The sequence below is a fragment of the Centruroides sculpturatus genome, unplaced genomic scaffold (genome assembly GCF_000671375.1).
Source record: "Centruroides sculpturatus isolate CEXI.00-Female unplaced genomic scaffold, Cexi_2.0 scaffold919, whole genome shotgun sequence".
Taxonomy (NCBI): domain Eukaryota; kingdom Metazoa; phylum Arthropoda; class Arachnida; order Scorpiones; family Buthidae; genus Centruroides; species Centruroides sculpturatus.
In genome coordinates, this window is record NW_019385088.1 from 200,400 (window position 1) to 217,854 (window position 17,455).

The following is a 17,455-nucleotide window of genomic DNA, read 5'->3' on the forward strand; positions in this document are numbered from 1 at the left end:
TGCAAGCCCCGGTAGCCATAATATAATTATAAATAAAAATTTAATGTAGTAATTTTATAATACACTATTTAATTATATTTACTTACAGGTTTAATATCGTTTTCTAAAGCAAGCAGGAAGTCATTTCGAAATACTTTTAATTTTTCAGTTGCTTCTGGATCAATCTCAACTTTACTTGCTGCCTAGAATTATAAATATATATATTTAGCACTTAAAATTTTAGAAAATTAAAGAATTTTTTATTAAAATTATTTTGAGATTCTTTAATTATACAAAGAATTTTAACTATAATAATTCATTTTTGAATTAAATTATCATTATTATTATTTTGAAGTATTTTTGGTAAGAAATAAAATCCAAAAACACCAATTAGCAAAAATGTTATGCACCAAGAAGAAAAAGTTGGAATCAAATAAAACTTTATTAGGGCAGATGTAATGATGAAGGTAATAAAGGATTACAATATCATAGCAAAGAACAATTTCCCATGGAATAATGTTGTTTGTAGGTTTTCTTCTTGCTTGGATACATGAAATACAGTTGGGCATGTAGGCATCATATGCTATCCTATAACAGATTTGTCCACAGATGTGTATCTGCTGCTTCAGATTCCTTACACTTGTAGATACCAAAATTAAAGTCCCATCTAGTCCTTCAAATGATCCATGAATGACAAATCAGGAGAAAGGTGGCAATGTGACAGACATTCCTGGGAATTCCTAGTTATTTATCCTGCTGAAAAGGGGTCATTTGCAGCCCAGTCACAAAAGACAACTGTGAAATTTGAAGTTTATTTAATTTCAAAAAAGAATTAATCCTGTACCTAAAGAAACAAACTATAGAGTTCGTGGGAATTTTATAACTCTTCCTGTCCAAACATACACATTCTCACAATGAAACCGTGTAAAGTTTACATTTACCGGTCAAATTCGTCATTTTGTTGTCATTCTAACAGCAACTTTAACCGTCAACAATTGGTCTCGTGTCATATTTTCCCACCACAAAGGTATAAAAGCCAATCCTCCTTTCCCCTCAGGGGAGTTGTTAATCGTTCGATAGAATGGACTGAGTGTCGAAGTCGGAAGTTTGTCTATGTCGCCAGACCGTACTACCCTTAAAAGCCGTAGAACTTGTGCCACGACTGGAATTAGTGTTGAAGGGATATTCCTTGAGAATTCCCCAAGAGGTATGAAAATTATTATTCTAAACTCTCTCTCCCCCCTCCGTGGATTAGAAGGCTAGTGTGTTAGAAACCTTGTAATGTTTTTATTTTCTTTAGTTGATTTAAATAAACTCTTGTTTTGTTGTTAAATAATGTCTTTAACTGTCTCGACTGTGCCAACGTCTTATCATTGACCCTCTCTCACTCTCCTCCACTCGCGTAATGCATAACAGAACGTAACGCCATCCTTGACAAGAAAAAGGTCAAAGACCTGTGGCCGGTAGGGAGAGAAATTTCCAACCTCCCCGGCAGCTCACACAACACATAATACAAGATTTCCTGAACATACCAATTTTCCAGAAATATCCGTCATCCCACTCTACTGGATGATTGACTGTTACATGTGATAGATCCCCAGATGAGCATGCCAGCAGTGTGATAGTATGCCACTCAACAGTTAAGGCAGATTGAAGCACTCATGGTCTCCTAAAAAACTAACACTAACAAGTTTAATAGATATTATTCAGACAAATTATTTCTTTTACTGTTAAAAGAATGCATGGATATGATGAAGTTACATATATCCATGCATTCATATAACAGTAAAAAAAATATTTATTACATTTGTTTTCTCAAATTATTTTATGTACAGTGGTGCCTCATATAACGTACGCCTTGAATAATGGATGCTGCAAACAACGGACTTTCTGTTTGGCCGTTACGTGACTCGAGCAACGGACTTTCTGTTTGGCCGTTACGTGACTCGAGCAACGGACTGGCTGCAAACAATGAATTTTCCGTTCGGCAGTTATGTGAAGCAAACAATGGACTTTCTGCAAACAAGTGTGAATGATGTTTCCACTCTTTTGCCGTTCCCAATGACAATCTGCTATTTTTATAATATATTAGTATTATTAGAATATATTATTAGTATATCTAAAGTACAGAGCTCCCGTTGGGATTCGGCTTGCTCCCTTGTTTATTGTGCAAATCATGGCTTCTAAAAAACAGAAAGGTGATTTCAATTGAAACAAAGCAAGACATCATCAGGAGTGAAAGTTGACAAAAACTTCCTTGTCAAATAAGGAGAGGTTCAGGAGTTTACCAACACTCACTATCCAAACACAGTTGAGGCCAACAGGATCAATGATCTCTACAATGGCACCCTTGCCCGTCATTTCTGACAGGTGTTGAAGAAGAGAGAGAAACAGATCATCTTGGACTTATTTTTCAAGAAGCCAGCTGCCAAAAAACAAAGAATGGAACAAGAGGAGTTCACCCTGCAAGCCCCGGTAGCCTCTCCTGAATCTGAATCCAATTAAAAAACAATACAAAGAGACCTGTTGCAATGTGTAAAAAGTCTGTATCTGTATGAATGTGTGAATAAAGTGTTCCTCCACCTCCTCCTCACAACATCTGACTACCCGACATAATTGGTGACTGCTCCATTTTCATTTTTTTATGGCATAGTATGGTTATTTTATGCTGTGGAATGAATTATATGTTTTAACATGTATTTCTACGGGAAAATGTGTTTCGTATAATGGACTTTTCACTTAACGGATGTGCACCTGGAATAGATTAAGTATGTTATACGAGGCACCACTGTATTTATTAATTAATGATTGCCTGATAGTAAACCAATCATAGTACTGTAAGTCCAAAACTTTATACACATCCGGTATGAAATCATTCTTTAACAAGATTACACCACATGGAAAAAACATTTGGAATATACAGTGACATCCAATTATTATTAAGCAATTGGTACCAATGCACAGAGCTTACATCTCTGCATGATTCCTGAATTTTAATATTCAATTGTATAAACTATTGGGTTGGCCCATAAGTTCTGGCATTTTTTTAATTGAAAATTTTGCATGTAAAATAAAATGTTTTAGCAATGTTATTTGATAGAGAATTATGTGCTCTACAAAATAGTGTGTTTAGTTCTTTTATGCTGATATACTTTTTGTTCTTTTCAGATCAATAAAATGGAGTGTGGAGTGAATGGAAAAAGTCGACAAAAAAGAGCATTTTTGACACCTGCTTTTTGCATTTAATCAAGGTGCCAAACCAGTAGCTGCTCAAGAGATTTGTGAAGTGTATGACAAAGAAGCGATGCCTCTTAGGATGGCTCAAAATTTAAGCGATTCAAAGACAGCACTTTTGACCACAAAGACATGCATCACACTGGACACTCCGTTCAGTTTGATGAGGAGCAACTGAATCAGCTTATTCATGAAGATCCATGCCAAATAACGAGGGAATTGGCAGAGATAATGGAATGCTCCCACATTACCATAGAGCGTCACCTTCACTTGATGGGAAAGGTTCAAAAGTTGTGTGCAAGGGTTCCGCATACTTTGAACAACAACAACAACAACAACAAAAATCAACGAGTCACGATCTACACCGGTTTGCTTGCCCATCACCAGTCAACTCATGGACACAAGCAGCGATTCCTCTACCAAATTGTTACCAGCAACAAAAAATGGTGCCTGTACAATATGAAGCAGCACAAAGAATGGATTAGCCCCGACAAACAAGCGACACCATGAGCAAAACAAGATCTTCACCCGTGTAAAATGATGTTGTGCATATGGTGAGACTGGGAAAGCATGATCCACTATGAATTGCTTGCTTAAAACCAAACAGTAAATGCGGAACTTTATGTCCAACAAATGCAACAACTCAACAACACTATCCAGCAAAAATGACCTGATCAGCGACATAGCATTCTTCTGCAACACAACAACGCCTGCCCTCACATCACCAATATGACCAAGGAAGCCATTCAAATGCTTGGTTGGGAAGTGCTGTCACATCCTCCACATTCTCCTGACTTGGCACCTTCAGATTTTCATCTATTCCAATCCTTCTCAAATGCATTGCATGACATTTCATTCAATAATGACGTGAAATTGAAGGCTTGGCTGGATGACTTCTTTGTGTCAAAATCAGGTGATTTCTATGGTTGAGGCATTGAACAGCTTGTTGAATGTTGGGAAGAAGTTGTAAACAACAATGGAGAATACATTATTGATTGATTTGTTGTTCATTTTTTGTTTATTTTTGTGGAAACCTAAACTTAAAAAAAAAATGCCAGAACTTATGGGCCAACCCAATACATCAGTGACAAAAATATTATATATCTGATAATATGATATACTGATGATTACAGATTGATGGTTAAAAACTGAAAGCATGTTCAAATGAAAAACAGTGCTAAAACAGGAAAAGGTGCAACATGTTCAAATGATAAAACACTGACTTATCAGTTAAGCAAAAACCACAAATATTGTGATAAATACATATCCATTATATTTATACACAGTGGCCACAGCATGTTCTATTATGAAACATTGTCTAATGAAAGTATGAAGTCAGCCAAACTTTGTTAGAATTTAGAAATGAAACAAAGAACACATCAACAAACCTGTTTCATATTTTCAAAGATGATGGCAAGGACTGTTTTCAAGACAAAATTCAACAGAAAAAATAACAACTGGCTCTGATAATAAAAATGCTGTCTTGGCTTCTTATTATCTATGTTAGTGAATAGCAAAAAACAGAAAACTACATACAATAGCAGAGAGACTAATTTTACCTGCTTCATGCATGAAGATATAGTAGCAAAGAATTGTGATATGATGTCATTATCAAACACCACTTTGAAGCAATAAATAAAAGACATGTCTGATAATGTGAAAAATTAACTAGTGGAAAAAGTGCTCAAAAGTCAGTACTATTCTTTGCAATTATACAGTTCTGTGAGAACCCAAACTAGTGAAATTTCTTTGATTTAAATTCACCCAATTTAAGTTTTTGAATTTATGCGTTTTATTTTGCCAAATTATAATGGCAAAGATATCATAGATACTGTTCAGGAACTTCAGAACTTTTCTCTTGGAGTGTACTTTCCCCATGAGTGACATAGACAGCTTCCAAAGAACTATTCATCAGGGAAAATGGAGACAAAAATCACAGATCGAAATGACAGACAACTTCACTAAAAATGGGCATTGTAATGCCAGGAGGAGGACCTCCAAATAAAAGGGTAAAAAACAGACGATGACATGCAGAGTTTGCCAATCATCCTCCTTTTGTGTGAGTGTATTCTAGTCATGCTCCATCACCAATTACTTTGGCTGCTGCCATCCTCTGGACTTTAGATGCCTGTAACAACAAACCTTTCATAGCAAACTGTACCATCAAGGAATCCAAACTTACCCAAACCAGCAGAAATCTCTCCACCCCTTCATCAGGACAATATCAAGTCTTTGATCAATCCAATTCAACCAACCCAGGTATTTATCAACATGTGTCCAAGTTTATAAACTCTCTCTCTACCCTATGTGATTATAAACTAAACTCTCTCATTTATGTTTTGCTCTTGTAAAATCATTATGTTAAATAAATTGTTGTTAATTTTTGTAAGTATGTAATGTTAAATATGTTAAATATGTAGTGAAGTGCATTATTTCCAATGCGCTGTCTCTTGACCCCCTCCTTAATCCTAAACCCATTGTTTACATACACGACTGTTCATGTGAAATTAACATACAGACGTAATGGTCACAGTGGTGTCAGTCCTGACTGGGACACTGTCAACGCAGTGCTGATCTAACGGCCACAGTTCTAACAAGACTTATTTGCTTGCATTCATATGGTACAATTAGTGTAGATGTTTTTGTTTTACAAATTATTTGCCAACACACACTACCAGTGAGTTTATTTTTGCTAGTTTGAATGATATCATAATTGCAAATGAAAGTGGATAGTCAAAATGTGTAGGAGTTAGTGCTGATAGGGGCTTCTGCAATGTCAGGAAAGTACAAAGGATTCAAGACAGATATTCAAGTCATTTTACCAAATATCAGATGGACTCATTGCTTCAAAAACAGAATCATTAGCAGCAAGAAAGATGCCAAAAAAATAGACACTGGATGAAGCAGTGAAAATAGCTAATTTATAAATGCTCATCTTTTACATTCCTATATTTTTACTGTTTTTTGTGAGAAGACAGACAGTGCCCATTAACAACTACTCTTGCATTCCTGCATATTTGGATTGTCTGATGAAATACGATTATTTCTTCATGATAAATCATAGGAGTACATGTATGTAAAATATAAATAACTATTACGTATGTTCTGTAATTTCTTATATAGTTTTATCATTACGTATAATAAAACTTGAAGAGAGGCATATGGCCAAAATGCATTTCCTTTTATACAAAATAGACAATAAAATCTACTTTTTCCATTGAAAAAAGTGTTCTTTTATGATAAGTTCTCAGTAGCGAATTTTTGCTTAATTCCAAAGAACATACAACCAAAAGAGAGAACAGCAAGCAATGAAGTACTAAGCATTTTTGTATTTCATTCAGACTTCTGATTATCTGTGAAAAACGAATATCCAGAACTGGCATCCAAAACATAGATATTTAATGCCATTCTCCATTACATATTTATGTGAACAGGCTTTTTTCAGTTGTTTTATATAAAATCAAAATACACAAACATGATAAACATGAAACCTGACCTATACTTAAAACTGTCCACCACTGAACCTAAAATTCAAAGCACAATCAACAAAACAGCATCAACCATTTCATGAAATGAGTAAGTTTTCAGCTTATTGAATAGAATCAATAGAATAGTAAACAGATTTTTCAAAGCTTGGGGTCTGTAGAAATATTCATTTAAAAAAAAGCAGGTCCTTTGAAGTGAAAAGATTGGAAATCACTGCTTTAAAACATAGAAATTACCACATGTACAACAAAGTGAAGTACACTTACTAGTTAGAATAAATTGGTAAAAGCATTTTTTAAAACTTTAATGTCAAAATATTCTTTTTTATTAAATGTTTCTTAAAAGTTTTTCTGGTAAAAAAAAAAAAGCATTATGTGAAATCCGGAATTTTTACTGATTTTTTTTTCTAGAAACTAGAGTGGAAAACAACTTGAAAGGGGAGAAATTTTAACCTCTCCTTTTTTTCAAAATAAGCATTTGCCCATCTTGACAACTATTCCCACACTACGAACTTAAAAGTTAATAGTTAACATACAATTTCATCATTTCATTTGGGTTCCAGGGACAACTTTGACCTCCCTGCCACCTTTTACCTCACAACTAATTAGTCACATGACAGTTTTCCCACCGCAAAACGATAAAAGCCACTTCTCTTCCCCTCTCCAGGGGGGTTGCTGATTGACAGTAGAGAAGCCAAGTAGTAGAGTAACCTAGGATTTAGATATAACTTTGTGCCCTTATTCACCCTTCGAGGACTCAGTGGATTACCTATTTTTCGCCAGGATATCCAAACACATAAAGAGATATGGAACCAACTTTTGTGAACTCTCTCTCAGCCCCTTCGTGCTTTAGGGACTCAGAATTTTCCCTCAATAATAGTTATTGTACCATCTATATAGATAACTAATAAATCTTTGTTTCCTTGTTAAATTGGTGTCCTCTTCTACTCGTATATCGCCAGTCATCTTACCGATGGCACTCCTCCCTCCTACACTCGACCAGACCCAAAAAATTAGTCCATTCCCTCAAGATAAACTAAAAATTTAAGCCATCTCTGATAAGTAGGCAAGTCCCTCCAACTTGAAAGCCGATCCAAGGACGTAGTCCTACCCCCCAGTTCTCACAATTATATCAAAAATAAAAAAATGGAGTTGTCCAAAAAGTGATATAATTTTTCAAAAACCATTTGTAGCAAAAAGTCATTAAATAAAAAAACTATTAAGCAAGGGATAAGTGTTAAAAATTAACAAATTTCTTATTAATAAAAACTAAATATTACATTTAACCATTACTACTACTGATTTAAATACAGTAATTAACTGTTAATTGTCGTGAAAAATTTCTTTCAAAATTTTTATATCTTTAAGCTAGTTAATATTCTTACCTTTATTAATCTATTCATTGCAGTTGACTGTGCAGCTCGTACTAATCCTTCAATTTCAGCACCTGAGAAATTTTTGGTGAGGGCAGCTAGTTCTTTAATATCAACATCATCTGCTAATTTACCATGTCTTCTCATCTGAGCTGTATGTATATTTAATATTTGGCTTCTGCCAAATCTATCAGGTAATCCTAATTGATAAAGAACATAGTGCAAAATAAAAATTTATTTAAATTCAAAATTTTTACAATACAGACTAACTTTTTACAAATTATATGTAAGATATTACCTATTTCCATTTGTACTTCTAAACGACCAGGTCGCAACAATGCTTCATCAATCATATCCCTACGATTTGTCATCCCAATAACCAAAATATTATTTAAGGATTCTACGCCATCAATTTTTGCAAGTAATTGGTTAACAACTGTATCATGAACTCCTGTATTTCCAGCCTAAAATATGTTGAATATTTGAAATGCATTTTTTCCCCTTCATTTTCTATTGACTGAATTTTTAAAGAAATATTTCAAATAAAATAAACATACCACAGATCCTCTTGCCTTACAAATTGCATCAATTTCATCAAATATGATAATATGGAGTCCACTGTTAGGTCCCAACTGTTATATAAAAGTTCTATATAAATCATTTGTATCTAAACATAAGAGTTATAAAGTATTAGATCTAAGAAAACTAATGATACAGGAAAATTCTGAAAGTATCTCTTGATGTATGTGTGACATATAATGCAGCAATGTTTTAGAAAAATCAAAAAATTACACTGATAATTACAAACTAAATTTTTTACTTGAAATTTATAATAATATACAGAGTCATTATAATTAAAGTTCCACTTTGAAATGGCCATAAAAGGAAAACTACTGGACAGAATGTTATCAAACTTGATACTTGTTTATAGGAAGTCATAGAATTTTATTTTTTTTCACCAAAAAAAAAAATTCAAAAACTCCTCGTAGCATATTTAACTTGCTTTCAGAAAATGGTGGACGCCACATTGAACATGCTTTGTAACATGTTTTAGAAATAATTAAAAACATTTTCAATTATGTCTTCATGTCTTATTTCATTTAACAATATTACATACAATGCCATTCCCTGATGATGGTGAGTTTTTAAACTAATTTTTTAATCAGAAAATAAAATCCCATACTTCCTGTAAACTATTACCAAGTTTGATAACATTCTGTACAGTAGTTTTCCTTTTATGGCCATTTCAAAGTGAAACTTTAATTATAATGACCCTGTATTTAAATTTAAAAATTTCTATAATTATCTTTTTCATTTATTGTGTGTAGAGACAATTCTTTTAACTATCATTATACATTATGAAATTTATAAAATTTAGAAATATAAATAATATATCATCTAAAATTTGTACTTCCATTTTGGACTTGTCCAAGTAACAATCATCACAAGTAGAGTATAAAGTGTATTATGAATTACCAATAATGAATTTTTTTGCCATACTACTAAACCTAATGAGGTCTTATTAATTAAAATTAGCTTTATTGGTAACAAATGTCTAATTTATGTTTTTTTTTTTTTTTAAATAAAATATGCATGTTTCAAGACAACATTATGATGATGCAATTTTGAAAAAAGTTATAATTTCAGAAGAGCATAGAAACAGAGCTCACAAACATTATATATTTTATGACATTTGCATTTATATATATTTTTTCTAACTTTTTGTTATAAGCCAAACATTGGCTCAAGCTATTTTACTGCTACTATTAAATAATTAAATTCTGAATAATTTGGACTAGAGGTAGGTGTTAGATGCCATCTCTTATTAATTTCTTGTTAATAAATTAAAACTCAAACAAATTAAAACACAAAAACTTAATCAAATCCATCCAACGAACAAAGTGATAATAAATACAAATACGCCGCACTAACCTTGTATAGCTTTGCAGATAATATTTAGAATGTAACACTAATGTTTTTGACCCATTTCTAGGGTCTTTCAGGTGTTCTATAAAAATTTCTACAAAAATTTAAAGACGAAATAGCCAAAAATATTCAAAATTGAACCATGACATGATGAGAGAAGCACACAATTACACGACATGAATAAAATAAAAAATATATTACTTATTAGCCAAAACAAAATTGTAGTCAACAATTAATATATTTATTACCACTCATTATATAATGCAAAATTGTACTGAAAATGCTGATTTGTTTTTCATAAAACATGTCACTGTTTTACACAAATTAAAAATTTATTATTTTGAGTAATCTTTATGGAATTTATACATGATAACATAAAATTGAGTCAGTGGCATCTACATGAGGACTATTATAACTAAATATTTCCTGGAAAATTAAAAATCAAGCAATAAAATATAAACTCAAAAATGCTTCTCACACTTCCTGGTAGCAATAATTAACATTTGAAAAATAACTCATGGTCCATTTACCTAAAGTTTCAGTGTGTGAATGATGCAAAATTGCATCGGCACATTGTAATGAAGCTCACATAATGCAAAATTGAGTCAACTGGCAGGTGAAAATGTTAAAGTTCTAAAAATACAGAAACAAATTCAAAATGTAAATGCTATAAAAATGTTTTAAATTGGATAATTTATATAAGAACTGAAAGCACTAGTAGATAATTTTTCACTTCTTTTCTGGTTCTTGATCATAAAATGGAAAAATATATAATTACAGTAGAATCTCGATTATCCAGACTAATTGGGGATGAAAATAGTCCGGATAAGGAAAAATCCGGATAATCAAAAAAATAATAATTGACAGTGTACAGTACTGTACATACAGTATGAAAAATTTTTATTTGTCTAGATTTACAGATACTGTAGCTTCAATATTATTTTTTATTAAGAAATTCAATTATTGTTTAACTTCATAATTTTTTCACTTTGTTTTTTTATATCTGAGATCGTTGACGTTCCAACACCATATTTATTAGACAATGAACGTCCAGACTCACCATGTTTCAAACCATTAATTATATCCAATTTGTCTTTAATGATAATACAACACGTTTTCTTTTCAATGACATATTGGTAGTAATAAAAATAAATACTGTATTTAAATCATTATCAAATTTTCAAGAAACAAACATTTGTATTGAATTTGGACTACTACTGACAGGTACTAACAGACTGCCTATTGTTTAAAGGCCCTCTGGTGGTGCAAGAAGACGGATTTTATAAAATAAAAAGCAGTTGAAACTGTCAAATTTTTATTCATAAAAATGCAAACTATTTATCGTTTTATGACGAGTAAAATTTTTTCATCATGTTCACAGCTTTTAAGTAATGCATAAACCTTTAAGGCGCAAAGCCATAGGCAGTGGCCTATGCCGCCCATGCCTTACACCGCCCTTGGCCATAGAAATGATGTAATTTCAATATAAATTATTTATAAATATGTATGTGAAGTTATATTTTTATTACAATGCAAAATGTATTAAAAAGTTTACAACCACTATGCCGGGTGAGATATTGTTGGAACAAAAAAAGTTATGCATTCCATCACATATATAAACAGTATTGCAATTCACCAAGTGCAAATCAGCAAATTCATAAAATTCTTGTTTATTTTGAACAATCCGGTTAATCGAGATCCGCATAATCGAGGTTCTACTGTAATTGCAAAAAAATATTTTTGATTTTTTCAGGAAAGAAAATTATAATGAGATTTATTAATATGAGAAGACTTGAGCATGCAATGTATTAAGTAATAAACTTGTGTTATACCATGGTAATTAGTAATTATAAATTAAATTAATTTAATTTTTTGTACTGTCTCTAAATAGAATGAAAGATTACTACAGTCTTTTACTTAATTTAAGTAAAGGACTGCTTAAATTTAGTAATTTAAAGATTATTATTACATATTGATGGAAACAAAATAAGTATAACAGTATTAGAAATAAAAACTTGAAACTGTTGAAGAAATCATAAATATTTAATTATATTAAATGTTATTTGGAATTTTACATTCCCATTTTTAGATCTACTACATTCAATGTTAACATTCTAATGATTCAAAGAGAACAACTGCACATGCTAATAAACTTTTGAATCAAACTGATCAATAGCATAAGTTTGAAATTTTAAATTATATGAAATCCATAAACTAACTGGTATTTTTAAAATTAGCAATATTTGAGATTTACAACATTTTAATAAACATGAAATAATGTTTTGTGTTTCAAGTATAATAGGAAATATGAAAAGCAAGTGTATACAACCTTTACACAAAAAATGTCTCAACTTTAAAAAAAAAACAGGATTAGACAACTGTCAATCTCAGCCTTAGCTTTAGCAAGAAATTACTTACTCGTTTTTCTTCTTCTTCTGCTTCAGCAAATAGCCTTCTTATATTTGCTTCTGATTCTCCTACATATTTATCTAGAATCTGAGGACCATTTACTATCTTAGGTTCACGTGCATTTAACATTTGTCCAATTTGGCGAGCCATTAAAGTTTTTCCAGTACCAGGAGGTCCAAAAAGCAATATTCCTCTAACATGTTTTAAACCTATATATATATATATATATTAAAAGAAAAAAAAGAAAGAAAAAATGATTCATAATAATGTACATTATTTAAAAAATAAAACATAAAATGACATATATTGGTAAATACTTTTATAAAGTTAAGTGAATCTGATTATCTTTTTAATAAACATTCAAATAGTAAATATTCATATTTTCATTAAATTATCAATATATATTTTCCAATAAAATTAAAAATGATACAAAATCATTCTGCAAATGGATACAGGGTATAGATAAAGAATGTTTTTTATATTAAAATTGGAAACTAAGTTTATATAAAAGTTATTTTAAATTGTGTTACATTTTTAAAAATTAAGTTGTGATATTTAAGTTGGTCTAACTGTTATATGTCAAACAATTAGATCAACTTATACACACATTCTGACATTTTTTTTAATGAACTGCATAATTTATTTCCACTAAAGCTTATTGTTCAAATCACTAAAGCTTCACTAAGGCTCATTTTTATTTACTAGTTAATCAAAAATGTGGCTGTTGCAAATTAACTTATTAAAATTTTTCTTGATTAAATTTAAATTGTTAGAATACATATCAGAAATTTAATTATTAATACAAGATAATAAATATAACAAACATCAAATACAGGATGCCCATTCAAATCCATAAGAAAATTTCTCAGCTATTTCCACCAGTTTTTCCAGTTCATTTTTAACTCTTTGCAGGAAGCACTTTGATGCTTTTATAATTCATATTTCCATTACAAAATAAACAATTTCGTTTTGGTTTTAATTTCTGTGCAAATCTCACTGAAAATCAATAGTTAATAATAGTAATATAAAATCCTTAAATTAACAGTTCTCAGTTCAGTGGACTTCAAGTTTAAGAAACAAAATTCTATATTTTCAAAATTAGCATTTCTTCATTATTTTCCACAATGAATAATTTTAAAATCATTTTATTTATTCATTCTTGTTATGGGTAATTTACTTTTATTTATTGTAATTTTCTATTACCTGGAATCTATTCAGTGAAATTTGTGACTTTTTATATAAAAACAGGTGATGCTGTGTTTATAAGCATAGTACAGGTAGTTTCTGAGATTCCAACTTTCAGATATAACATGTTCCTAAAAATGTGTATATAATTAAAATTTTTGAAAATTGAACAAGTTGCAGGTTATAAACACAGTTCTGTTCTCTGAGAACTAAAATAAAAATTATAACATCCCTTATTAAAGGTAATCATTTAAAAATTAAGCTTTTCCATGCTACAATTTATGTATCATCATTTAAAGTGTTAAACCATAAATTAAACAGAAAGCAAACAGAAAAGTTAATTTTCACAAATGATTTTACTGTTACTAAAAAAAAAACTGGCAGAAATGGCACTAGCACAATCTCCTAGCTAACAGATATTATCTGTATTCAATTTAATGGACATTCCAAAATATTGGAAATCCCTTCTTCCAAATACTGTAAGTTAATTTATTAAATTGAGGATTTACTGAATGGCATTGACCAGGGCCATTGAGAGAGAAGCCAGGAAGTTTTCCACAGACCAGGAAAAAGCTTAGGGGCTTGTACTGGATCCTTATAGGTATTGACCTATAAATTAATTTTATTTTTATTAACAAAAAAAAAAAAAAAGCCCCACCAAAGAGCAAAAGGGGTTTCCTCTATTCCTAAGCGCCACATAAGCTCTCAATAACTATGATCCTATTGAAAATGCAAACAAACACAAAATACATGATGAAAACCATTCCAAATATCTAATTGTTATAAAAGCTTTTAGTACACATTAATCAACTATTATACTAAGACAGTCCATCTGGCTACATCATCTTAAACACTGTATGTTACAATAATCTCAAGGAAAGCATAATTTTTAAAAAGTCATAAAATAATAATTGATGTAATTAAGATGATAAAAAAAATTTATATATTTATTATTTTACATGGACCTACATAATTATTAACTTATTTGTTAAAATAAGAGATATATACAAAAATAAAAATTGAACAAAGTAATAGAATTTACTTTGTTTTCAATTTCCTTGTTTATCTCATGAGCTCATTTCAAATTTTTTTTAAAAAAAAGTTAAACATGTGATGATATAAATAGATGTAATATACTGATCAAGAAAATTATAGACTTGTGGTTTTCACTATGTTATTTTCCAAAGTTACTGCTAGAAATCAACATAAGCATCATCTGCTTAGTGGCACTTGTTAGTGCATTAATTTAAAACTTTGGGAATTTTCCAGACATACCCTGTATAATTTTTCAATCTATATAATATTCATTATAAAATAAAAAACAAATCAATTTAACAAAATGAAACAAAAAACAATTATAATCAAAAAACAAAATTCTGGGCTATTTCACAGCTTTTCCATGATGCCTAAAATTCAAGGCTGATTAGTTTTCCAGGGAGGTGAACACCCTGAAATAGTATATAGTAAGAGGAGGTATTTGAAATTTTACTACTGCTAATTTTTATTATTGTGGGAAAAATAACATTGGAGATAATATTCAAATTATCAGTCATGTACTGATTATAAAATTCTTTTATTAAGACTGTACATTATAACTTGAGAATTTTTGACAAAAATTATTTTCTAATAAACTAAATCCTAAACTATTAAAAAAATGCTCTAATAATTAGAAACAATATCTTGAAATACTTTTGTGGCAAAATCATAATCCTATTGTTAAAAAATACTCATTTATTAATTTAATACAGTCAAACCTCAGGTTTCAAATGCCTCACCTTTTGAACAATTTGATTTATGAATAAAATTTTGAATGCCATATTTGTCTATGTTGCCATATGATAACTCGATTGCCGAATAAGATACTCAGCAAGAGCCAGCCACAGACAGTTAACTCCATATACTTCTTGTGTAAAAGAAAGTTGACAGCCTAACCAATCAATGATGAGACTACTGATTCAGATGTTGGTGGGACCAAAATCACTTCATGTCAATAGACATCACGATGCATAGTATCAATGATGATGTTATTCAAATTAGATTTAAATGTGCATGTGAGTAAATTACTACTTCCATTTTTTGGTACATGTCACAATTAAATTTAAATCAAATGAATAAAAACCACATTAACTGACATTTGTGTAATATAAATGGCATCCATGAATCTGTGTTTAAAAGTGCGTAACTCCAAATAAATAACAAAAATTTATTGACATATTATAATATTGATATTTAATTCAATATTCATTAATACTGGGTAACCAATTAATTAAAACTAAAAATAATAAAATAATAATTAAAACTGGCCTTTACACCGAAGCTAAAACTAAAAGTAAAATTTAAATTAAAATTGAAATCAAATCAATTGAAACATAATATTTCGGAAGTGTGAATAAAGTACTTTTGTCCGTCTTGATTGATTTNTATAAATTTTGACATTTATAATTTTGAATATTGTTTTTAATGATCTGTAAAAATATAAAAATTCTAATTTTTTTTATCACTGAATAACATTTTCCTCTTGCAAATCACCACTTTTGAATGGACACTTGCTACAAGCTCCAATGTAAAGTAGTTTATACTGACTGATTATGAGCAGAATAAAAATTTGGAGATTGTGATAGACTAGAAGAACTGTTCAGTCCCATGACATTATCAGATCTTTTATCAGATCTTTTAAAGTTCTAGCAAAATTGCTGCCATCTATCAGTTGAAAAATATGCTATTTCTTTAAACATCAGTTATAAGATAATGTGTATGGCATGTACTGTATGTCACTGTACAAGAGAGAAAACTTGACTGACAATAACCAGTGTAGTTTGCATGATTCATATGCAAATACACTTCACTAGAAAAAAGGATGACTAGAAAGGAATATATCTAGAGTGGCTAAACCATACCTTGCAAGCTGCATTAAGATCATCTTGAGACCCTTACTGTAGCTCCAGTATATTTATACAATCTCACTTCATAAACTTTATACATATTACTTACACATAGAAATTTTGTAACTGACTATTATATAGCATGATAATAAACACATGAATCACAACGATGAACAGGCAACTGAAAGTTGAATGTACATTTGTAAAGTCAAAGGGCTTCATCACATGTTTATCTAACTGGTCATAAGATACAAGAAAAGTAAAACAGCAGTGACATTTATTATAAAACATGATATCTATTGTAGAGTAGTAATAACCATTGTATTTTAATTTATATAAAATATATTTCTAATAGATATGGCTCTTGAGTATTTCTGATAGGCAATATGGCTTCTGTCATGACAGGGTTTGGCCATCCTGGAATATATGTTTATATCTATTATCATGTTTGTAGCATGGTTTTGTTATTTATTGAGTTTGATACAATCTCAAAACTGCAGAATTGAAAATTACATTATTATTATTATGTATATAATTTATCTTGACTTAAAAAAACACGGCAATTAGATCGTGTGCTGGCATTAGATTACATTTGAATAGAGTCCTTCCCAGGAGCTTAGATAGCAGTTACTACTGAAATAATAAACTAAATTTATCTATTCTTTTTATAAACTGAAATCATTAATATAATATCTAATCATTTGTAAATGCTAATCTCCTTCATAATAAAACAATTATAAATTTTAAATAAATAAATAATTAAATACTTTTTATTATCCATTCTGAGTTATTTATGTGATACATTAAATAGTTAAATATAATGCACTATAAAGAATTGTAAGCAGTTGAGCTCAAATTTAGCTTTCATTTTTGGGGTTTTTATTTAGTTCTTGTAATTTATTTATTTTGGGGATGTTTTATTTTGTTAAAAGATAAAAACTCCACACCCAACCAAAAAGGAAAAATCTGAATTTGAAAAAAA

The 17,455-nt window shown here is 30.3% G+C and overlaps 1 protein-coding gene across 1 annotated transcript in view; it reads right to left on the reverse strand.

The window, feature by feature from the left end:
• LOC111634503 (vesicle-fusing ATPase-like) overlaps nucleotides 1-17,455 on the reverse strand; it is a 73,684-nt gene that overhangs the window by 23,621 nt on the left and 32,608 nt on the right. Inside the window, exons 6-10 of the mRNA XM_023379296.1 lie at nucleotides 12,416-12,615; nucleotides 8,629-8,703; nucleotides 8,370-8,535; nucleotides 8,084-8,271; nucleotides 87-182 (exon numbers count right to left, since the gene is read on the reverse strand). Coding sequence (XP_023235064.1) covers nucleotides 87-182; nucleotides 8,084-8,271; nucleotides 8,370-8,535; nucleotides 8,629-8,703; nucleotides 12,416-12,615 — 725 coding nt within the window. The remainder of the gene's footprint in view (nucleotides 1-86; nucleotides 183-8,083; nucleotides 8,272-8,369; nucleotides 8,536-8,628; nucleotides 8,704-12,415; nucleotides 12,616-17,455) is intronic.